This window comes from Vidua chalybeata, unplaced genomic scaffold (genome assembly GCF_026979565.1).
Source record: "Vidua chalybeata isolate OUT-0048 unplaced genomic scaffold, bVidCha1 merged haplotype W_reject_31, whole genome shotgun sequence".
Classification (NCBI taxonomy): Eukaryota; Metazoa; Chordata; class Aves; order Passeriformes; family Viduidae; genus Vidua; species Vidua chalybeata.
Genome location: NW_026530354.1, coordinates 26,931 through 42,669, shown reverse-complemented (window position 1 = coordinate 42,669; position 15,739 = coordinate 26,931). Strand labels below are relative to the sequence as shown.

The 15,739-nt window shown below is 54.8% G+C and overlaps 2 protein-coding genes and 1 long non-coding RNA gene across 5 annotated transcripts; 2 read left to right on the top strand and 1 right to left on the bottom strand.

The window, feature by feature from the left end:
* Nucleotides 1-250: 250 nt before the first annotated feature.
* Nucleotides 251-1,590, top strand: LOC128783224 (uncharacterized). Its single transcript, XR_008429039.1, has 2 exons — nt 251-851; nt 1,142-1,590. It is a non-coding gene; the product is annotated as an uncharacterized LOC128783224 (long non-coding RNA).
* A 4,469-nt stretch (nt 1,591-6,059) lies between these two features.
* LOC128783220 (serine/threonine-protein kinase pim-1-like) lies at nt 6,060-7,376 on the top strand. The gene is made up of 2 exons (XM_053933866.1): nt 6,060-6,414; nt 6,702-7,376. Exons 1-2 carry the CDS (start codon nt 6,165-6,167, stop codon nt 6,839-6,841), a joined length of 390 nt encoding a protein of 129 aa, XP_053789841.1. The 5' UTR covers nt 6,060-6,164; the 3' UTR covers nt 6,842-7,376.
* Nucleotides 7,377-9,136: 1,760 nt separating this feature from the next.
* On the bottom strand, nt 9,137-15,324 carry LOC128783217 (uncharacterized). 3 transcript variants are annotated; one of them, XM_053933862.1, is made up of 11 exons: nt 15,110-15,322; nt 13,435-14,075; nt 13,087-13,176; nt 12,419-12,517; nt 11,877-11,984; nt 11,546-11,617; nt 11,386-11,457; nt 11,199-11,297; nt 10,649-10,756; nt 10,012-10,186; nt 9,137-9,307 (listed from the first exon to the last, which is right to left on the bottom strand). In XM_053933862.1, the coding sequence occupies exons 2-11, from the start codon at nt 13,568-13,570 to the stop codon at nt 9,283-9,285; spliced, it is 984 nt and encodes a 327-aa protein (XP_053789837.1). In that variant the 5' UTR covers nt 13,571-14,075; nt 15,110-15,322; the 3' UTR covers nt 9,137-9,282. The 3 variants fall into 3 exon arrangements, with proteins under 3 accessions (XP_053789837.1, XP_053789838.1, XP_053789836.1); XM_053933863.1 differs by lacking the exon at nt 10,012-10,186 and having other exon boundaries at nt 15,110-15,323; XM_053933861.1 differs by lacking the exon at nt 9,137-9,307 and having other exon boundaries at nt 9,368-10,186; nt 15,110-15,324.
* Between the last annotated feature and the right edge of the window lie 415 nt (nt 15,325-15,739).

The following is a 15,739-nucleotide window of genomic DNA, read 5'->3' as shown; positions in this document are numbered from 1 at the left end:
AAATTATGACGGAGCCACTTTCTATCCTTCTGAACATAGAGAATGGGCCCGTCAAATTAATGACAAATGGCAAACTGTCAATTTAGAGTCCTGTACTATCCGAGAACAACTAGGGTTTATCTGTGAAGGTAATGCAATTATAGCTCAAGATATCTGTTTAGACACAGAACAAAATATCTGTCATTTTGACATTCATCCTAACGAGACTTCTGAAACAGTCCTTGTACATACAGGCAATGGGTGTGCCTGCTTTAGAACCACTTGTGATACTGTGCTTATAGAAAGTACAGTAGTAGATACTAAAAATCATTCAAATTTTTGTGCTTGCAACTTTACTAAAATTGCAGGATGTGATTTTTCTTTTGTAGCTCCAGTTACCTTACATGAACTTTTAGAATCCAATCTCACGTTGATTCACAAGCTACTGCCTACTCCCATTGGGATGAACCTTACTTTGGTAAAGCAACTATTACTTCATCAAGATCTAATAGAGATCCTAGGAAAAATCAAGGAGAATGGACAGAAAACTCTGGTAACTGTTCATCATGATGTGCAAGAAATACATCGTGTTGTAGAAAGGGTGAAAAGTGATGCCGTGCACAGGTGGTGGGATACCCTTTTCGGGTGGTCGCTTACTGCCACCGGTGTCCTGAACAAATTGTGTCATCCCATTGTTGTTCTTCTGATTTTAGTTATGATTGGTTTTGTTTTATCAGTAATCTTGCTTATTGTGAATTGGAGAATGATGAAACGATGAACAAAATTGACATCTATAATTAATGCACACCACTTGGCCGACATCCTTTACACTATAGATGTTCCCAGGACTGTAGACACAAGGAGATTATAAGGTTAGAAGATATGTTTTACATAATTTTCTCTTATGATTTGTTTTAATCACTGTTTTAATTATTTTTGTTTATTGATTAGAAAATTGTACTGAGTAATATTGATTATACTAGGTTTATTATTTTATTGTTTAATATTGATTATACTGGTTTATTATTTGATCAATCTATTGTTCAATTGATGAATATTGATTATTATCTAAACAATTTATTGTTTAACTATTACTGGTTTAATTAATACTTATTGTATTCTGCTTATTATTTAATTATAATTTGCTTACTAATTGTTTTAGTTTTTCTGTTTTCTCTTTCCTTTCCTTTTTCTCTTCTCTTTTCCCTGGGATTGCTGCCAACACTTGACGAGTCCTGAAGACTCCACGACGACACCATGGAACCCTGCTGATGAAGATCTTTCGAGGGCAATCGTCAGTCACGGGGTGGTGTAAGAGCCCGTCTGAAGCCCCTCATTTTCCATTCTGCCTTCCGATTGCCACGAGAAAGAATCCCTTCCCCCACTGCAGTTCCGGCTTAGAACAGGACACAGCGCAGGTGCAACCACTGAACCGTCACGCTGGCTGTTCCGAACAAGGCCTGGCAAGAACTTGGCAAGGAGTTGGCAAGGACTTGGCAAAGACCTGACATGGACCCAGCTCGGGACAGCCTGATGCGCGGCCTGCTTCTAATCTCTGATCTTAAGCCACTGAAGGCTGGCAGTGAAATGTCACTGTAGGATCTTGCTGCACTTGGCTTTTGGCCCCTTCTTAAGAGCTTTGCCTTCAAGGGCAGGAACACCTTTCCCCTACTGGGAACTGGAATTCCAGACCCTTGGAGTGTGTGCCGTGCAGGACCATAGAGACTGGGATCATGCGGACTGGGATCCTACAGACTGGGGGTGCACAGACTGGGACTATGTGGATCAGGACCATCCAGACTGGGATCATACAAACTGGGATCATTTGGACCGGGATGACTGCACTGAACAATGTGAACGGAGGCGGTCCCACGCTGCCCAGGGCTCCCTCCCAGTCAGTCCCAGTCCCTCCCAGTCCCAGTGCTGCTCTGGGGTGCAGCCAAAGCTCCCCAGAGTGAACTCGGAGGTCCCAGAGCAATCCAGGTACAGATCCCAGCACCGGTCTTGGAGCAATCCTGGTCCCGATGCCGACCTCGGTCTCAGTCTCGGTCCCAGAGCACCCCCAGTACGGGTCTCAGTGCACCCACTCGATGCCATGTTCTCTAGCCCAGGTGTTGGCAATGCCGCTCTTGAAATGAGTCCCCTTGTCTGACTCAGTCCTCTCAGGGGTGCCATGCCTCCCCAGGACTTGCTTTTCCAGGCCCAGGATGGTGTTGGGGCAGTGCTGTGAGGCACAGGGGAGGTCTCCAAGCATCCCGTGGTGGCTTCTACCATGGTGAGCACGTAGCGCTTGCCTTGGCGTGTCTGGGGCAGTGTGACGTGGTCAATCTGCCAGGCCTCCCCATACTTGTACTTGGACCCCCGCCCACCATAGCACAGGGGCTTCACCCGCTTGGCCTCCTTGATCACAGCACACGTCTCACAGTCATGGATAACCTGAGAAATCCTGTCCATGCTTAGATCCACCCCTCGGTCTCGTGCCCACTTATAGGTGGCGTCTCTGCCCTGATGACCTGAGGCATCGTGAGCCCATCGAGCTCAGAACAACTGCCCCTTGTGATGCCAATCCAAGTCTATCTTTGACACCTCTGTCTTTGCAGCCTGATCTACCTGCTCGTTGTTTAAGTGCTCCTCATTAGCCCGACTCTTGAGGACATTGGCATCTACATGGCAGACTTCCACAGGCACCTCTCCACCCGAGAGGCAATGTCTTTCCGCTCATCAGCATTCCAGACTGGTTTTCCTCTAAGCTGCCAGTTGGCCTTTTTCCACCTTTCCAGGCAGCCCCACAGAGCATTGGCTGCCATCCATGAATCGGTATAAAGGCAGAGCTTTGGCCACTTCTCTCTTCCAGCAATGCACAGAGCCAGCTGAACGGCCTTGAGTTCAGCAAGTTGACTTGATCCACCTTCTCCTCAGTAGCTTGTGCAGCCTGTCGTGTGGGGCTCCATACGGCTGCTTTCCACTTCTGGTTCATCCCTACGATGCGACAGGAACCGTCCGTGAAAAGAGCGTAGCGTGTTTCCTCTGCTGGGAGATGGTTGTATGGTGGAGCTTCTTCAGTCCATGCCAATTGTTCCTGCTCCTCTTCATCAGCAAGACCAAACTTTTCACCTTCTGGCCAGTTTGTATTTCCAAAATCCTAGTTCTGGTTCCAAATACGGGTGTGCTGTGTGATGAGGGCAATCCACTTGCTCTGTGTGGCGTCGGTGGCGTGGCAGGATGTGGGAACCTTTCCTTGAAACATCCACCCCAGCACCGGCAGTCGGGGTGCCAGGAGGAGTTGTGCTTCTGTGCCAATCACCCCCAAGGCAACTTGAACTCCTTCATAGGCGGCCAAGATTCCCTTCTCTGTGGGAGTGTACTTGGCTTCAGACCCTCTGTAGCTTTGGATCCAGAATCCCAGTGGTCGGCCTCGAGTCTCGGCAGGCACCTTCTGCCAAAGGCTCCAGGACAAGCCATTGTTCCCGGCTGCAGAGTAGAGCACATTCCTCACCTCTGGTCCCGTCCTGACTGGGCCAAGGGCGACTGCATGAGCGATCTCCTGCTTGATCTGGTCAAAGGCTTGTTACTGTTCAGTGCGCCAGTGGAAATCGATTTTTTTGTGGGTGACCAGGTAGAGAGGGCTCAAAATCTGGTTTTACTCAGGAATGTGCAATCTCCAAAAACTGGCTTCCAGCAGAATCTGGACGATCCTCTCTCCTTTCTCAAATACTTCCATTGCTGTGTTCCCCCACACAATGATGCCATCGATGTACTGCAGGTGTTCTGGAGCTTCACCCTTTGCCAGTGCAGCCTGGATCAGTCCATGGCAGCTGGTGGGGCTGTGCTTCCATCCCTGGGGCAGTCGGTTCCAGACAGTCTGATAGTCCAGGCAAGGTGTTCAACTGCTTCATGTCCTCTGCCTCTCCAGCAGCTATGCCAAAAGCCCACCTGAGTCCCTTTGGGTCTTTGTAGTAGCCATTCTGGAGGAAGTCTATGCCCAGAATACACGGGGCCTCTGGGCCGGTCACAATGGGATGTTTCTGCCACTCCTTCCCAGTCAGGCTCACCTCGGCTCCCAACAGGGTCAATTGCTGTGATCGATCCCCCCGTCAGCCCGGCAATGGAAACAGGTTCTGCCCCCACATGTCCCCATGGTATCAGGGCACACTGCGCACCAGTATCAGCTAAGGTTTCCTATTTCTGTGGCTCTGATGTGCCAGGCCATCGGATCCACACTGTCCAAAAGATCCGGTTTTCCCGTGCCTCTCCCTGGCTCGAGGCAGGGCCCCTCTAGCCCTGGTTCCCATTTCTTCCCTGGGCATACATACTAGAGGCTCCTTCAAGGGGATCTGACAGATCATACCCGGCAGCTCGGTCACGGGAGGCTGAGGCCACCTTCACCTTAGTGGAATTCTCTCGATTAGTGTTTCCCTGCTTGCGTAGACACAGCCATGCTGCCAGGACAGAAGTGAGTTGATGAACTTTGGACCTGATTAGCATAAAAGATTTGCTAGTCAGAATGCCTTGGCAAGAACAAACAGAGCTTTGAAGACTGCAAGAAGACTGAATCAAGAAGATTGAATCAACTTCTATGAGCAAGACATATTGCAAAATGGATAAGTTTGATTATGTGAAGATTAACCCAATCATTGTCAAAAAAAATTACTAGTCTTCCAAGAATTGTGTATAAGCATGTGTAGCCCATGTGAAAAACACGTTCACTCTCCTGGGAAAATGTAAAAAGTTTAATAAAGGACAATGGGAGACAAGGACCACAGAGCAAAGGTTATTTATGGGTGGGCGCATCATGGCACTCAGTCAAGAGCACCCTGTTACCTTCGGGGATCCCCCTTAAATACCTTTTCCCTCACATCAGCCTGTTGCATATTCATAGCCCCTTATGCATACCCATAAACTAGTTTACATTTTCCAGGAACTATTTTACATGGCCCCTCCTTGGGTCCCCCTTTTCAGAGCATGCGTGTTTCCTGGCTGGAGTTTGGCTCCTTCTCTTTATCACTTCCAGTTCGGGCCTTGGTCCACACTGCCTTCAGACAGTGAGTGCTGATCTTTGGCAGATCTGTAGCAGGTGTCCTCATCCTGTGTTCATTGGATGTTATCCCATCCAAGAAGGCATTTTAACACAAGCAGATTTTTTCAACTATTGCACTACTATGTCTAAGCTTAATTAACAACAAAATTAGAAACTATATCTTTGGAACAAAGTTACTTTAACATTACACATATAAAATTCATTTTAATATTTGTCAAAAGCCAATATTATAATATTTATTGATAACACTCCTCTCCTGCAAGGCTTCCTCAACCTGGGCAAGAGACTGAGACTTGATCCAACTGTGGCCTTCCAGGACCTGAGGGCAACCTACAAGAAAGCTGGACAGGGGCTTTGTAGGAGGGCAGGCAAGGACAGGACAAGGGAGAATGGATCCAAATGGAAAGAGAGTCGGTTTAGGAGAGGGATTCAGAAAAAAGACTCTCCTGGAACAGGTTGCCCAGAGAAGGTGTGGCTGTCCCGTCCCTGACAGTGCTCAAGGCCAGGCTGCATGGAGCTCTAGACAAGCCAGGCTAGTGCAAGGGGTGCCCAGCCACAGCAGGGGGGTTGCAGCCGTGTGATTTTTCAGATCCCTTCCAAGCCAAACCATGCCACGACTCCATGATTCTGGGATACTTCCCCTCCTCATCCTCTGGCAGAAAAACAAACTTGGCCCCAAGTTCCACATTGCAGACCATGTCCTTTGGCAGCCTGCAACTGTCTCAACAGAGGATGAAAAGAGGTGACATTACTGAGACAAGTTCCCTATTCTACTTGAAAATTAAATGCTGCACTCCTGTCCAAAAACTTCTGTCAGAAATTGTCAGAAGAGGCAATTCTTCCCCATGAAATGCTACACCTCAGCCAAAGAAGAAAGAAGCCACAAGCCAAGACTCTTCTTTATTGCTACATTGTTTGATTTGGTTACTTCTCTAATAGGAATTCCTTGGGGGTTTTATTTGTTTGTTTCTCTCTTTCGTTCCGCGGGGCGCGCGGCGGCTCCTCCGTTGGGTTAGCGGAGGCAACGGAGGAACGTTCGCGAGCTGCGGCGGTTCCGCAGCAGCAGCAGCAGCAGCAGCAGCAGCAGCAGCAGCAGCAGCAGCGCTTCTCTCGATCGGTTTTCCGCTCGACTTTCCACTCACTCCCCATGCCCCTTCTCCCTCTCACACTCACTCCACTCCCGTCCCATCCCGTCTGTGTCCCGCCTCTCCCAGGCCGGCTGATGCTGGAGTACAGCCCACCAGAGTGGATCCTCTTTGGCTGCTACCATGGCCAGCCAGCCACCATCTGGTCCCTGGGCATCCTGCTCTATCACCTGGTCTGTGGGCACCTTCCTTTCCACACAAACGAGGACATCGTCCGGGGCCAGCTCTTCTTCCCGCCCCGGGTGTCTCAAGGTGGGGCTGCGCCTTCAAGGCTCGGGAGGAGGAACGGGGCTGGGAGGGGGCAGCTGGCACATCAGCATCCTGCTCTTGCAGCTAGTGAGGTGGTTGATCTCCTGGGCTTAGGTTGTGGAGGTGGCACGTGTGCCTCTGTGCTGCTCTCCTCCGGAAGGGAGGATCCATGGGAAGCTTTTGGCTGCAGCTCTGAGCACTCCTAGTGTGGCCTGGGCACCGTGGAATGTGGGAGAGCATGGACAGGAGCCTTGTCCCGCTGAGCGTCGGTTTCTGGTTTCTCTCGGCAGAGTGCCAGCACCTCATCAGGTGGTGTTTATCCATGGACCCCACAGACAGGCCATCACTGGAAGACCTTTTTGAGCATTCTTGGCTGCAGGAGCCCTGCCTGGCCCAGGAGACAGCAGAGATCCATCCCTGTGCTCAGTAGGATCCAGGAGCCCAGCAAGTACCAGCTGCACCTGTCTGGTGGCACTCCAAGAAAACCCCAGAGCGTTTCCCTGCGGCCGTGGCACGGAGGAGAGAGCGCAGCCGAGGAGATGCTTCAGCTGGTCCCCGGCGAGTTGTGGAGGGAGCGGCTCAGTGCTCCCCGTGCCATTGGAGAAGTGGTGGCAGTGCGGTGAAGGTGCCACGGACTGGAACAGGGGAAACATCCCCCTGCAGCTCAATGGCATCGGGATGTCCCCGCAAGCCGAGGCACAGCTGGCGTGTTCTTCTGGAGCACCACGTGGAGCTGGGAACACCATCCTGGAGCTGGCCGCTGGCGGGGCAAAGCTGACCGGCTTTGGCTGCGGCCCCTTCCTGGAGGACACGCTCTGCGCCCCGATGAAATCAAGATGAGTCCCCAGCCGGCGCAGGGGCGGGGGGATGCTCGTGCTTCCAGGCATGGCAGGGCTTGGCCTGGCCACGCGCCGCAGGTTCCCCGCTCGGCGGCGCTGGGGAATATTAATTTTTCACCGGCTGCCGAGCTGCTTTTTGGTGGGACAGGGGACAGATGTTGTGGAAGGGGAGCCTTGCTGACAGCTTCTGCCAGCCAGCCTGGCACGGGCTGGGGCGGGGGCAGCCAGCCTGACAAAACATCCATCCATGTGGATGGTGGCAGCAGAGGGGGACGGGTTCCGAAGCCGTGCCCCAGCTGGTCTGCTTTGCAGGCCCTCGAGGAAGGGGTGCGTTTACGGGCGGGAAAGGTGGGGTTTTTCCCCAGGTTTCATTCTCGCATGGAGTGGTCAGACCCTCCTCAGGCCCGTGAAACGGTGACAGGCTGTGTAGGTTTTTCTTGTTTCCAGGTCTTGTTTTGAATTGACTTTCATGCAATTGTTCTTTGTTTTTCCCAGGAAGATTACACCTGGTGCCCGGACCGCATGGGGAAGCGCCTGCACCGTCCGTGGAGCACATCCAGTGCCAGCGCTACCCCAGGGGCCACGGCCTGCGGGGACATCCCCTTCAAGAAGGACGAGGACCTCGTGTGGGATCGGCTCCTCTCCTGGCAGCAGGTCTGCAGAGGTGGGTACCCGGCTCCACAGCTGGGCTGGCAGAAGGGCTTCGGGCAGAGGGCAGCGGGCACACGGGCATCCCGCCCTTGCAGCTGCTGAGGAGGCTGCTGTGCTGTGCTGAAGCGGAGGAGGTGGAACGTGGCCTGCCACGCTGCCCTTCTCTCGAAACAGAGAATGGCTCGGGAGGTTTGGGCTCTGAGCACAGCCAGCAGCCTGGCCCGGGCACAGGCCATGGCAGGACAGGGCACAGGAGCCTTCTGTGGCTGACCGTGGCTCTCTGGTTTCTCTCTGCAGGCTGCCAGCACCTCATGCCATGGAAACGGCTCTGCTCGGCCTGCCAGGCTGGGAGGGCTCGAGGGCGGCGGGTGTTCATTTGCTGTCAAAAAGAAATCGTTCTATTTTTTTGTCATCGTCATGATCAGAGCATTTCTTTCATCCTTTTCCAAGCTTTTGGCCTCCCTTCCTCCAGGGTAATCTTTTTGTGTCCTTCCTCAGCCACTTGATGGCATTTGGCAGGGGGGATTAAGCAATGTGAAAAGTTCAACAACAGCTCCTGTTGCCGACTGCAGCAGCCCCTTCAAGAGCCCTGAGCTTCCAGCGAGGTCCACGTGTGCCTTGCAAAAGGGAGTGGTTTGCAGCCATGGGCTTGTCGCCCTGCTGCAAAAGCTGGGAGGAAGTCAGAAGTGGCAAAATGCCAATTTGACTCAACCCCTGCCCAGGTTCTGCATCTTTCCCCTCTGCTCGGTGACAGGCAGGCAGGGCTGGACTCCAGCAAGGTTCAAGTTCTTGGTGCTCCCTGGCATCAAGGGGATCAAGTAAACTCTTGTATGCAGTGGCTGCAATAGGGCTACTGAAGGGAAAAAGGAGATGTCGTGAGGTGGGGAATCCTTCTTGTCTCCTTTGTCTCCCCAGGAGCCCCTTGGAAAGGAAAATGCCCACACGGGTTTATCTGACTCCTTCCCAGCCAGCCTTTCCCTCAGTCCCGGCTCTCATTTGCTCCGCAGGCTTCAGCAGCTCGCTCAGCTCAGAGGAGCTCTCAGAGGAGAAAACGCTGCCTGGCGTGGGGCTGGCTGATCCCTGTCTCATCTTGATTCCATTTCCCCGCTCCCTCCCCCATCCAAGAGAGCGAAGGATCCCCCACAACCGGTCACGATCCACTCTTGCGGGGTGTTTGTGATGGTTTGTTAACCGATCCCAAAAGTGCAAAACTGCAAATGGCAAGGGACCATCACTTGAATCACAACAAATGCATCTTTATTTAGGTACCAACAGCAAATGCGATAGAAGGGACAGAAAAGGGAAATAGAGAGAAAAGAGAGGAAGGGGAATAGAGCTACCACCGTCGAGACGAGATCCTCGATGGTCCAGCCATGATTCACTATATCAAATAACTGGAAAAAGCACTGGAAAAGAATTTGTTTTTTTAAAATTAAGTTTAAAAAAAAGGGAAGGAATTCCATAAAGAAAACCAAAGAGTACAAATACAGTAATTTAAACTTCTCAAAGCCCTTTGCTAATGGAGCCCTGAAGCCCAGTCACGTGCAGTGCGGCCTCGGCGGTGCCTTTGAGCCCAGAACTGCCAAGGGTCAGGGCCGGGATGAGCCTTGACCCAAAACAGGCTCCAAGACTGAGTGGGAATCAATCCAGAACAGGGCTCACACAAAGAGCAAAGCCTCAAGGCCAAAGCTAAACCTTCATCAGGTTGGATTTGTTTGAACACTGAACTGGAGCAGATTTGCTTGTCTGGTAACATCACTGTCACCATGAAACTTTACATGAGCTACTAAATAAGCACTGTCCTGTCCTGAGCTGTGTGGCCCAAATACTGTTGAGAACTTGCTCTGCCTCTGCCCTGTGCCCCCGGGGCTGCTCTTGGCCTGGCAGCCTCAGTGGGAGCCAGCACTGGCTGCAGCCCCAGCGGGCCCCCCAGGACAAGGCCCAGCAATGAAGAGGCCAATGAAAGCACTGGGCAGCAGCAGAGCCCTCAGCAGAGTTCTTTGGACAACCACGGACTGGCCACAGCTCCAGTGCAGCATGACTACGAGTCAGGCTACCAATGCTATGAGCAGAGTTACAAGAAAGCTGTGGAGAAAAATCAACAACTGACCGTCTGCTCTGGTACAGCTTCCGAATGCCAAGATAGCAGCCGATCAGCACGAGGGGCACGGTGAACAGTGTCACCACCGTGCCTATCATGCAGGACCTGCGCACATCCTGGGGGCAGACAATTCTTGGGAGGCGCACTGGATCCGGGGCAAATATTCCTGTTTCAGTGATAACCTCTGTGGGAGCAATGGGGAGCGTGAGCCCGTGCTGTGCTGCACTGCCGAGCTGGCAGCACGGTGGATACGGCCAGGACGTTCTCAGTTTCCCCCAGAGCTGGGGCCTGCAGGCCCCTTGCCGCCCCTTGGCACAGGCTGTGCCACCCAACAAAGCCCAGCAGGCCGGGAGGAGAGCCCGGGGCCAGCGCAGCTGCTTGGGCAGTCGCTGCTTCGAGGGACACGGGCCAAACCCATCCCTGAGCAGCCCCTGCCAGCCCTGGCCCTCCCTGCCCTGGGACAGCTCCCCCAGCCCCAGGGGACAGAGTCAGGCCCTGTCAGGACACACGGGAGCCTTGCTCTCCCTCTCTGCTCTTTCCCCACCATGGGCACCCCGTGCAGCCACTCCCAGGTTTTGGGACATGTCTCCCACGGAGGGACCCCAGCAGGATTGCTCAGCCTGGCTGAGCCTGGCACAGCAATCACCTTCTGTGGCACTGTCTGGCATCTCCTCCCTTCGTGTATCGGGGGCTGGCACGGAGCCACGGCTTCCTTCAGGAAGTGCTGCCTTCAGCAAAGCCCTTTGGTCCATCTCTGGAGAAAGGAAAAGGGACAGCTGGATCAGGTGGAACCATTCCCCATTGGAGAGATGGCATCTTCAGCAAGTTCTACTTTTCAAAGACATGGATAAGGATCAGGAAAAGGCCACGGCTCTTGGGGCTGCCACAGGGCCCTCCCTTCTCCAAACAGGTGCCACTCCTGATCTACCCGGAGACCGGGAAATTGCAGGGGATTGCAGGCCCGTGGTGCAGTTTGGGCTCCCTGCCAGCTGATGCCAAATGCCTTCCTGCAGAGGCTGGGGAGAAGCTGCAGCCAGGCCAGGCTGGAAAACAGCCCTGCAGGGCAGGAAAGCAGCAGCGGGGCAGCCAGGCTGCCATGGATCCCTTCCCTCTGTGCCGGGCACGGCGTGTCCAGATGTGCAGGGAAAGCCCCCGGCTGCTGAGTCCCAGGGGAAGGCTGAGGGAAATGCACCCACCACGGCGTCTCTCCAGATCACTCAGCATCTGGTCCATGTGTTTCGATGCCTCCAGGGACTTCATGTGTTTAGTAGATCTGTTCCTCCCTCTCGGCGGACCTTAAGAGAATGCATGTCCATTTCCCCTGGAATGGATCCCACAAAAGCAGGGCTCAGCCTGTGGGGTCAGCAGGGACACACAACTCACCCCTGCGATGGGAGCCGGGCTTGTGCGCAGCAACCAGGAAAGGAGCCTGAAAAGTCCTCCCTGCAGACACACCTGTAACTCAACAGGCACAGGAGCTTCTGTCACCTGCTTCCTGCCAGGTTGTCAGTGATTATTCACTGAGGGCAAGTTGAGAAGTTACCTGCAGAATCTCCCAAGGGTTCCAAACCATCTTCCATCCCAGCTGCTGGAGAAGCCTTGCTAGCATGCTCATCTAGAAGGGATCAGAGATCAGAACCATTTCCTGGTCTGCTGGGATCCCCCTGTGCCTTTGGGAACTGGGCACTGCAAGGGGGTCGGGTAAGGCTGTGGGGGCCAAATTTCCATGGCCATGGCCAAAGCTGCCCAGGGGCCTGGGGAGCTCTGGGCTGGCTCCTGGCCACTCTCCACACTCTTTGCAGGCCCTGTGCAACATCCCTGGAGGGCAGGTACTGCCACACAGCAGAGATGGCAGCTCAAGCCTCAGCAATTACCTCCTGTGACTGTGCCTGGCATCGCCTCACTTCCTGCAGCAGGGGCTGCCAATGGGCCACTGCTTCCTCCAGGAAATGCTGCCTTCAGCACAGCCTTTCGCTTCATCTCTGGAGACAGGAAGAGGCACAGCTGCATTAGATGGAGCCGTTCCCCTTCTGGGAGATGGCATCTTCAAGAGGCAATACTGGACAAACTCATGGTTCAGGAAATCATCAAAACTTTTGGGATTGGCCAGGCCACTCCCTTCTACAAACAGGTGCCATTCCTGATCTACCCGGAGACCGGGAAATTGCAGGCATCTCGGGCCCATGGTGCAGGTTGGGCTCCCTGCCAGCTGATGCCAAATGCCTTCCTGCAGAGGCTGGGGAGAAGCTGCAGCCAGGCCAGGCTGGGAAACAGCCCTGCAGGGCAGGAAAGCAGCAGCGGGGCAGCCAGGCTGCCATGGATCCCTTCCCTCTGTGCTGGGCACGGCGTGTCCAGATGTGCAGGGAAAGCCCCCGGCTGCTGAGTCCCAGGGGAAGGCTGAGGGAAATGTACCCACCACGGCGTCTCTCCAGATCACTCAGCATCTGGTCCAGGTGTCTGGCTGCCTCCAGGGATTTCTTGTCTCCTGTGTCTGAGTTCTTCCATGGAGAAGGACCTTAACATAAAGATGTTCCATGTCCCCCTCAGGCCAGAGTGGCAGTGAGTGCCCCTGGGTGATTGGTGCCCTCCAAAGCACTCCCTCAGCTCTGCCTTCCACTCAGGAGCAGGGCCAGGGGGACCACGTGCCTGCGGTGGCCCCACACTGGCATGGAAGGAGCCCCTTGCAGGGCCGTCCACGGGGGAGAAAGGATTCCCTGGAGCTGCCAGCAGCTCTAAACCCAGCCCCAGGCAGGGCCAGGGCTTGGCAGCAGCAGCAGGAGCAGCTCAGGCACCCCGGGGCCGGCAAAGGAGCTGCAAAAGGCACAGCCCCGGGGCACAGCCCTGGGCCCGGCCCCTTCCCTCTCTGCTCTTCTTCCTGGCTGCACAGAGCACATGGAAGCGCACACTGGAATTGCACACGGAAGGAAGATGGACAGCTAAATGCTCCTTCCTGCCACTGACAGCCATTCTGTGGGAATGGAGCCGGGCAAGTTTTCCAGAATCTTTCAACCCTGCGATGCTGCTAAGGGAAATGGCTCATGAGGCACTGATTATTCTCTCAGGAAAGGCACACAGAAAACTTGCCTCCAGCATTCTCCAAGAGAATCTCTCCAAGAGAATTCTCCAAGCTGTCATCCAATAGGGCATCTGGATGAGCCATGTCGCCATCCCAAGCTAGAAGGGATCAGAGATCAGAACCATTTCCTGGTCTGCTGGGATCCCCCTGTGCCTTTGGGAACTGGGCACTGCAAGGGGGTCGGGTAAGGCTGTGGGGGCCAAATTTCCATGGCCATGGCCAAAGCTGCCCAGAGCCTGGGGAGCTCTGGGCTGGCTCCTGGCCACTCTCCACACTCTTTGCAGGCCCTGTGCAACATCCCTGGAGGGCAGGTACTGCCACACAGCAGAGATGGCAGCTCAAGCCTCAGCAATTACCTCCTGTGACTGTGCCTGGCATCGCCTCACTTCCTGCAGCAGGGGCTGCCAATGGGCCACTGCTTCCTCCAGGAAATGCTGCCTTCAGCACAGCCTTTCGCTTCATCTCTGGAGACAGGAAGAGGCACAGCTGCATTAGATGGAGCCGTTCCCCTTCTGGGGGATGGCATCTTCAAGAGGCAATACTGGACAAACTCATGGTTCAGGAAATCATCAAAACTTTTGGGATTGGCCAGGCCACTCCCTTCTACAAACAGGTGCCATTCCTGATCTACCCGGAGACCGGGAAATTGCAGGCATCTCGGGCCCATGGTGCAGGTTGGGCTCCCTGCCAGCTGATGCCAAATGCCTTCCTGCAGAGGCTGGGGAGAAGCTGCAGCCAGGCCAGGCTGGGAAACAGCCCTGCAGGGCAGGAAAGCAGCAGCGGGGCAGCCAGGCTGCCATGGATCCCTTCCCTCTGTGCCGGGCACGGCGTGTCCAGATGTGCAGGGAAAGCCCCCGGCTGCTGAGTCCCAGGGGAAGGCTGAGGGAAATGCACCCACCACGGCGTTTCTCCAGATCACTCAGCATCTGGTCCAGGTGTCTGGCTGCCTCCAAGGATTTCTTTTCTCCAGTGTCTGAGTTCTTCCATGGAGAAGGACCTTAACATAAAGATGTTCCATGTCCCCTTCAGGCCAGAGTGGCAGTGAGTGCCCCTGGGTGATTGGTGCCCTCCAAAGCACTCCCTCAGCTCTGCCTTCTACTCAGGAGCAGGGCCAGGGGGACCACGTGCCTGCGGTGGCCCCACACTGGCATGGAAGGAGCCCCTTGCAGGGCCATCCACGGGGGAGAAAGGATTCCCTGGAGCTGCCAGCAGCTCTAAACCCAGCCCCAGGCAGGGCCAGGGCTTGGCAGCAGCAGCAGGAGCAGCTCAGGCACCCCGGGGCCGGCAAAGGAGCTGCAAAAGGCACAGCCCCGGGGCACAGCCCTGGGCCCGGCCCCTTCCCTCTCTGCTCTTCTCCGTGGCTGCACAGAGCACACGGAAGCGCACACTGGAATTGCACACGGAAGGAAGATGGACAGCTAAATGCTCCTTCCTGCCACTGACAGCCATTCTGTGGGATCCCTCAGGGATCCAGAATGGAGCCGGGCAAGTTTTCCAGAATCTTTCAACCCTGTGATGCTGCTAAGGGAAATGGCTCATGAGGCACTGATTAATCTCTCAGGAAAGGAACACAGAAAACTTGCCTCCAGCATTCTCCAAGAGAATCTCTCCAAGAGAATTCTCCAAGCTGTCATCCAGTAGGGCATCCGGATAAGCCATGTCGACATCCCAAGCTAGAAGGGAGCAGAGATCAGGACCATTTCCTGGTCTGCCTGATCCCCCTGTGCCTTTGGGAACTGGGCACTGCAAGGGGGTTGGGTAGAGCTGTGGGGGCCAGATGAGAATGGCCATGGCCAAAGCTGCCCAGGGGCCTGGGGAGCTCTGGGCTGGCTCCTGCCCACTCTTCACACGATTTCCTTGCCTTGTGCAACATCCCTGGGAGGGCGGCTGGAGCAGCCCAGGGCCCATGGGGGCTCTCTCCCTCCCACCGAGGAAACCCTACCTAAGTCCCAGGGGAAAAACCATCCCCCAGCACTTCCCAGGGAGCAGGGAGCGCTGTCCCGGGAAAGGGGAGCCAGGCTGCCGGCTCACCTGCTCCCCGCGCTTGCAGCGGAGCAGCCTGGGCAGCCCTGGCAGGCAGGGCCACGGCCAGGAGGAGCGGGAGGAAGAGGCGCAGAGCAAGGGCCATGGTGCCTTGCCCTCTGCCAGTCCCCAGCTCTTGCTGCCACCACTGTCCTGACACCGCTGTCCCAATGTCAGCACCACTGCTGCCACCGCCGCTGCTGCCGCAACAGTTGTGCTCAAGGACTGACTGCTGGCTCCTTGTGGTGCTGTGCAACCACGGGGCTCTGGCACCTCTGTGACCTCACAGCCTGCTGTGACCTCAGCCTGCTGTGACCCCAGAGCCTGCTGTGACCTCATGGCCTGAGCTGTACCCCCAGAGCGTCCCCCCATCTGCACAAATGGACTGCCCTGAACTGTAAATGTTTTGCTTGATCCAAGGTCATTCCTCAGCAACACCTTTCTTTTGCCTGCTGACATTTACTGGGGTCCAGCCAACAAAAGAACATTAGCTGCAGGCCACTCCTACAGCTTTTCCACATAATGAGCGCAAAGCCTTTATTTTTGCAAAGAGAGGGATGTTGGGGGGATTTTTGCCCCATCAGGCCGAGGCACAAGGCTCTGCATCCTCCCAGGGAACAGAGCCAGCCCCCCTGAGAG

Excerpts from the sequence above, each read along its gene's own strand:
- LOC128783220 (XM_053933866.1), top strand. The coding sequence starts at position 6,165 with ATGCCCCTTCTCCCTCTCACACTCACTCCACTCCCGTCCCATCCCGTC. Across the intron at positions 6,415-6,701 it reads CCCGCCCCGGGTGTCTCAAG|AGTGCCAGCACCTCATCAGG; the intron begins GTGGGGCTGCGC and ends TTCTCTCGGCAG.
- LOC128783217 (XM_053933861.1), bottom strand. The coding sequence starts at position 13,570 with ATGCAGCTGTGCCTCTTCCTGTCTCCAGAGATGAAGCGAAAGGCTGTG. Across the intron at positions 11,618-11,876 it reads GCCAGGCACAGTCACAGGAG|ATGAGCATGCTAGCAAGGCT; the intron begins GTAATTGCTGAG and ends GATCCCTTCTAG. Across the intron at positions 11,298-11,385 it reads GCCCGGCTCCCATCGCAGGG|GTCCGCCGAGAGGGAGGAAC; the intron begins GTGAGTTGTGTG and ends CATTCTCTTAAG.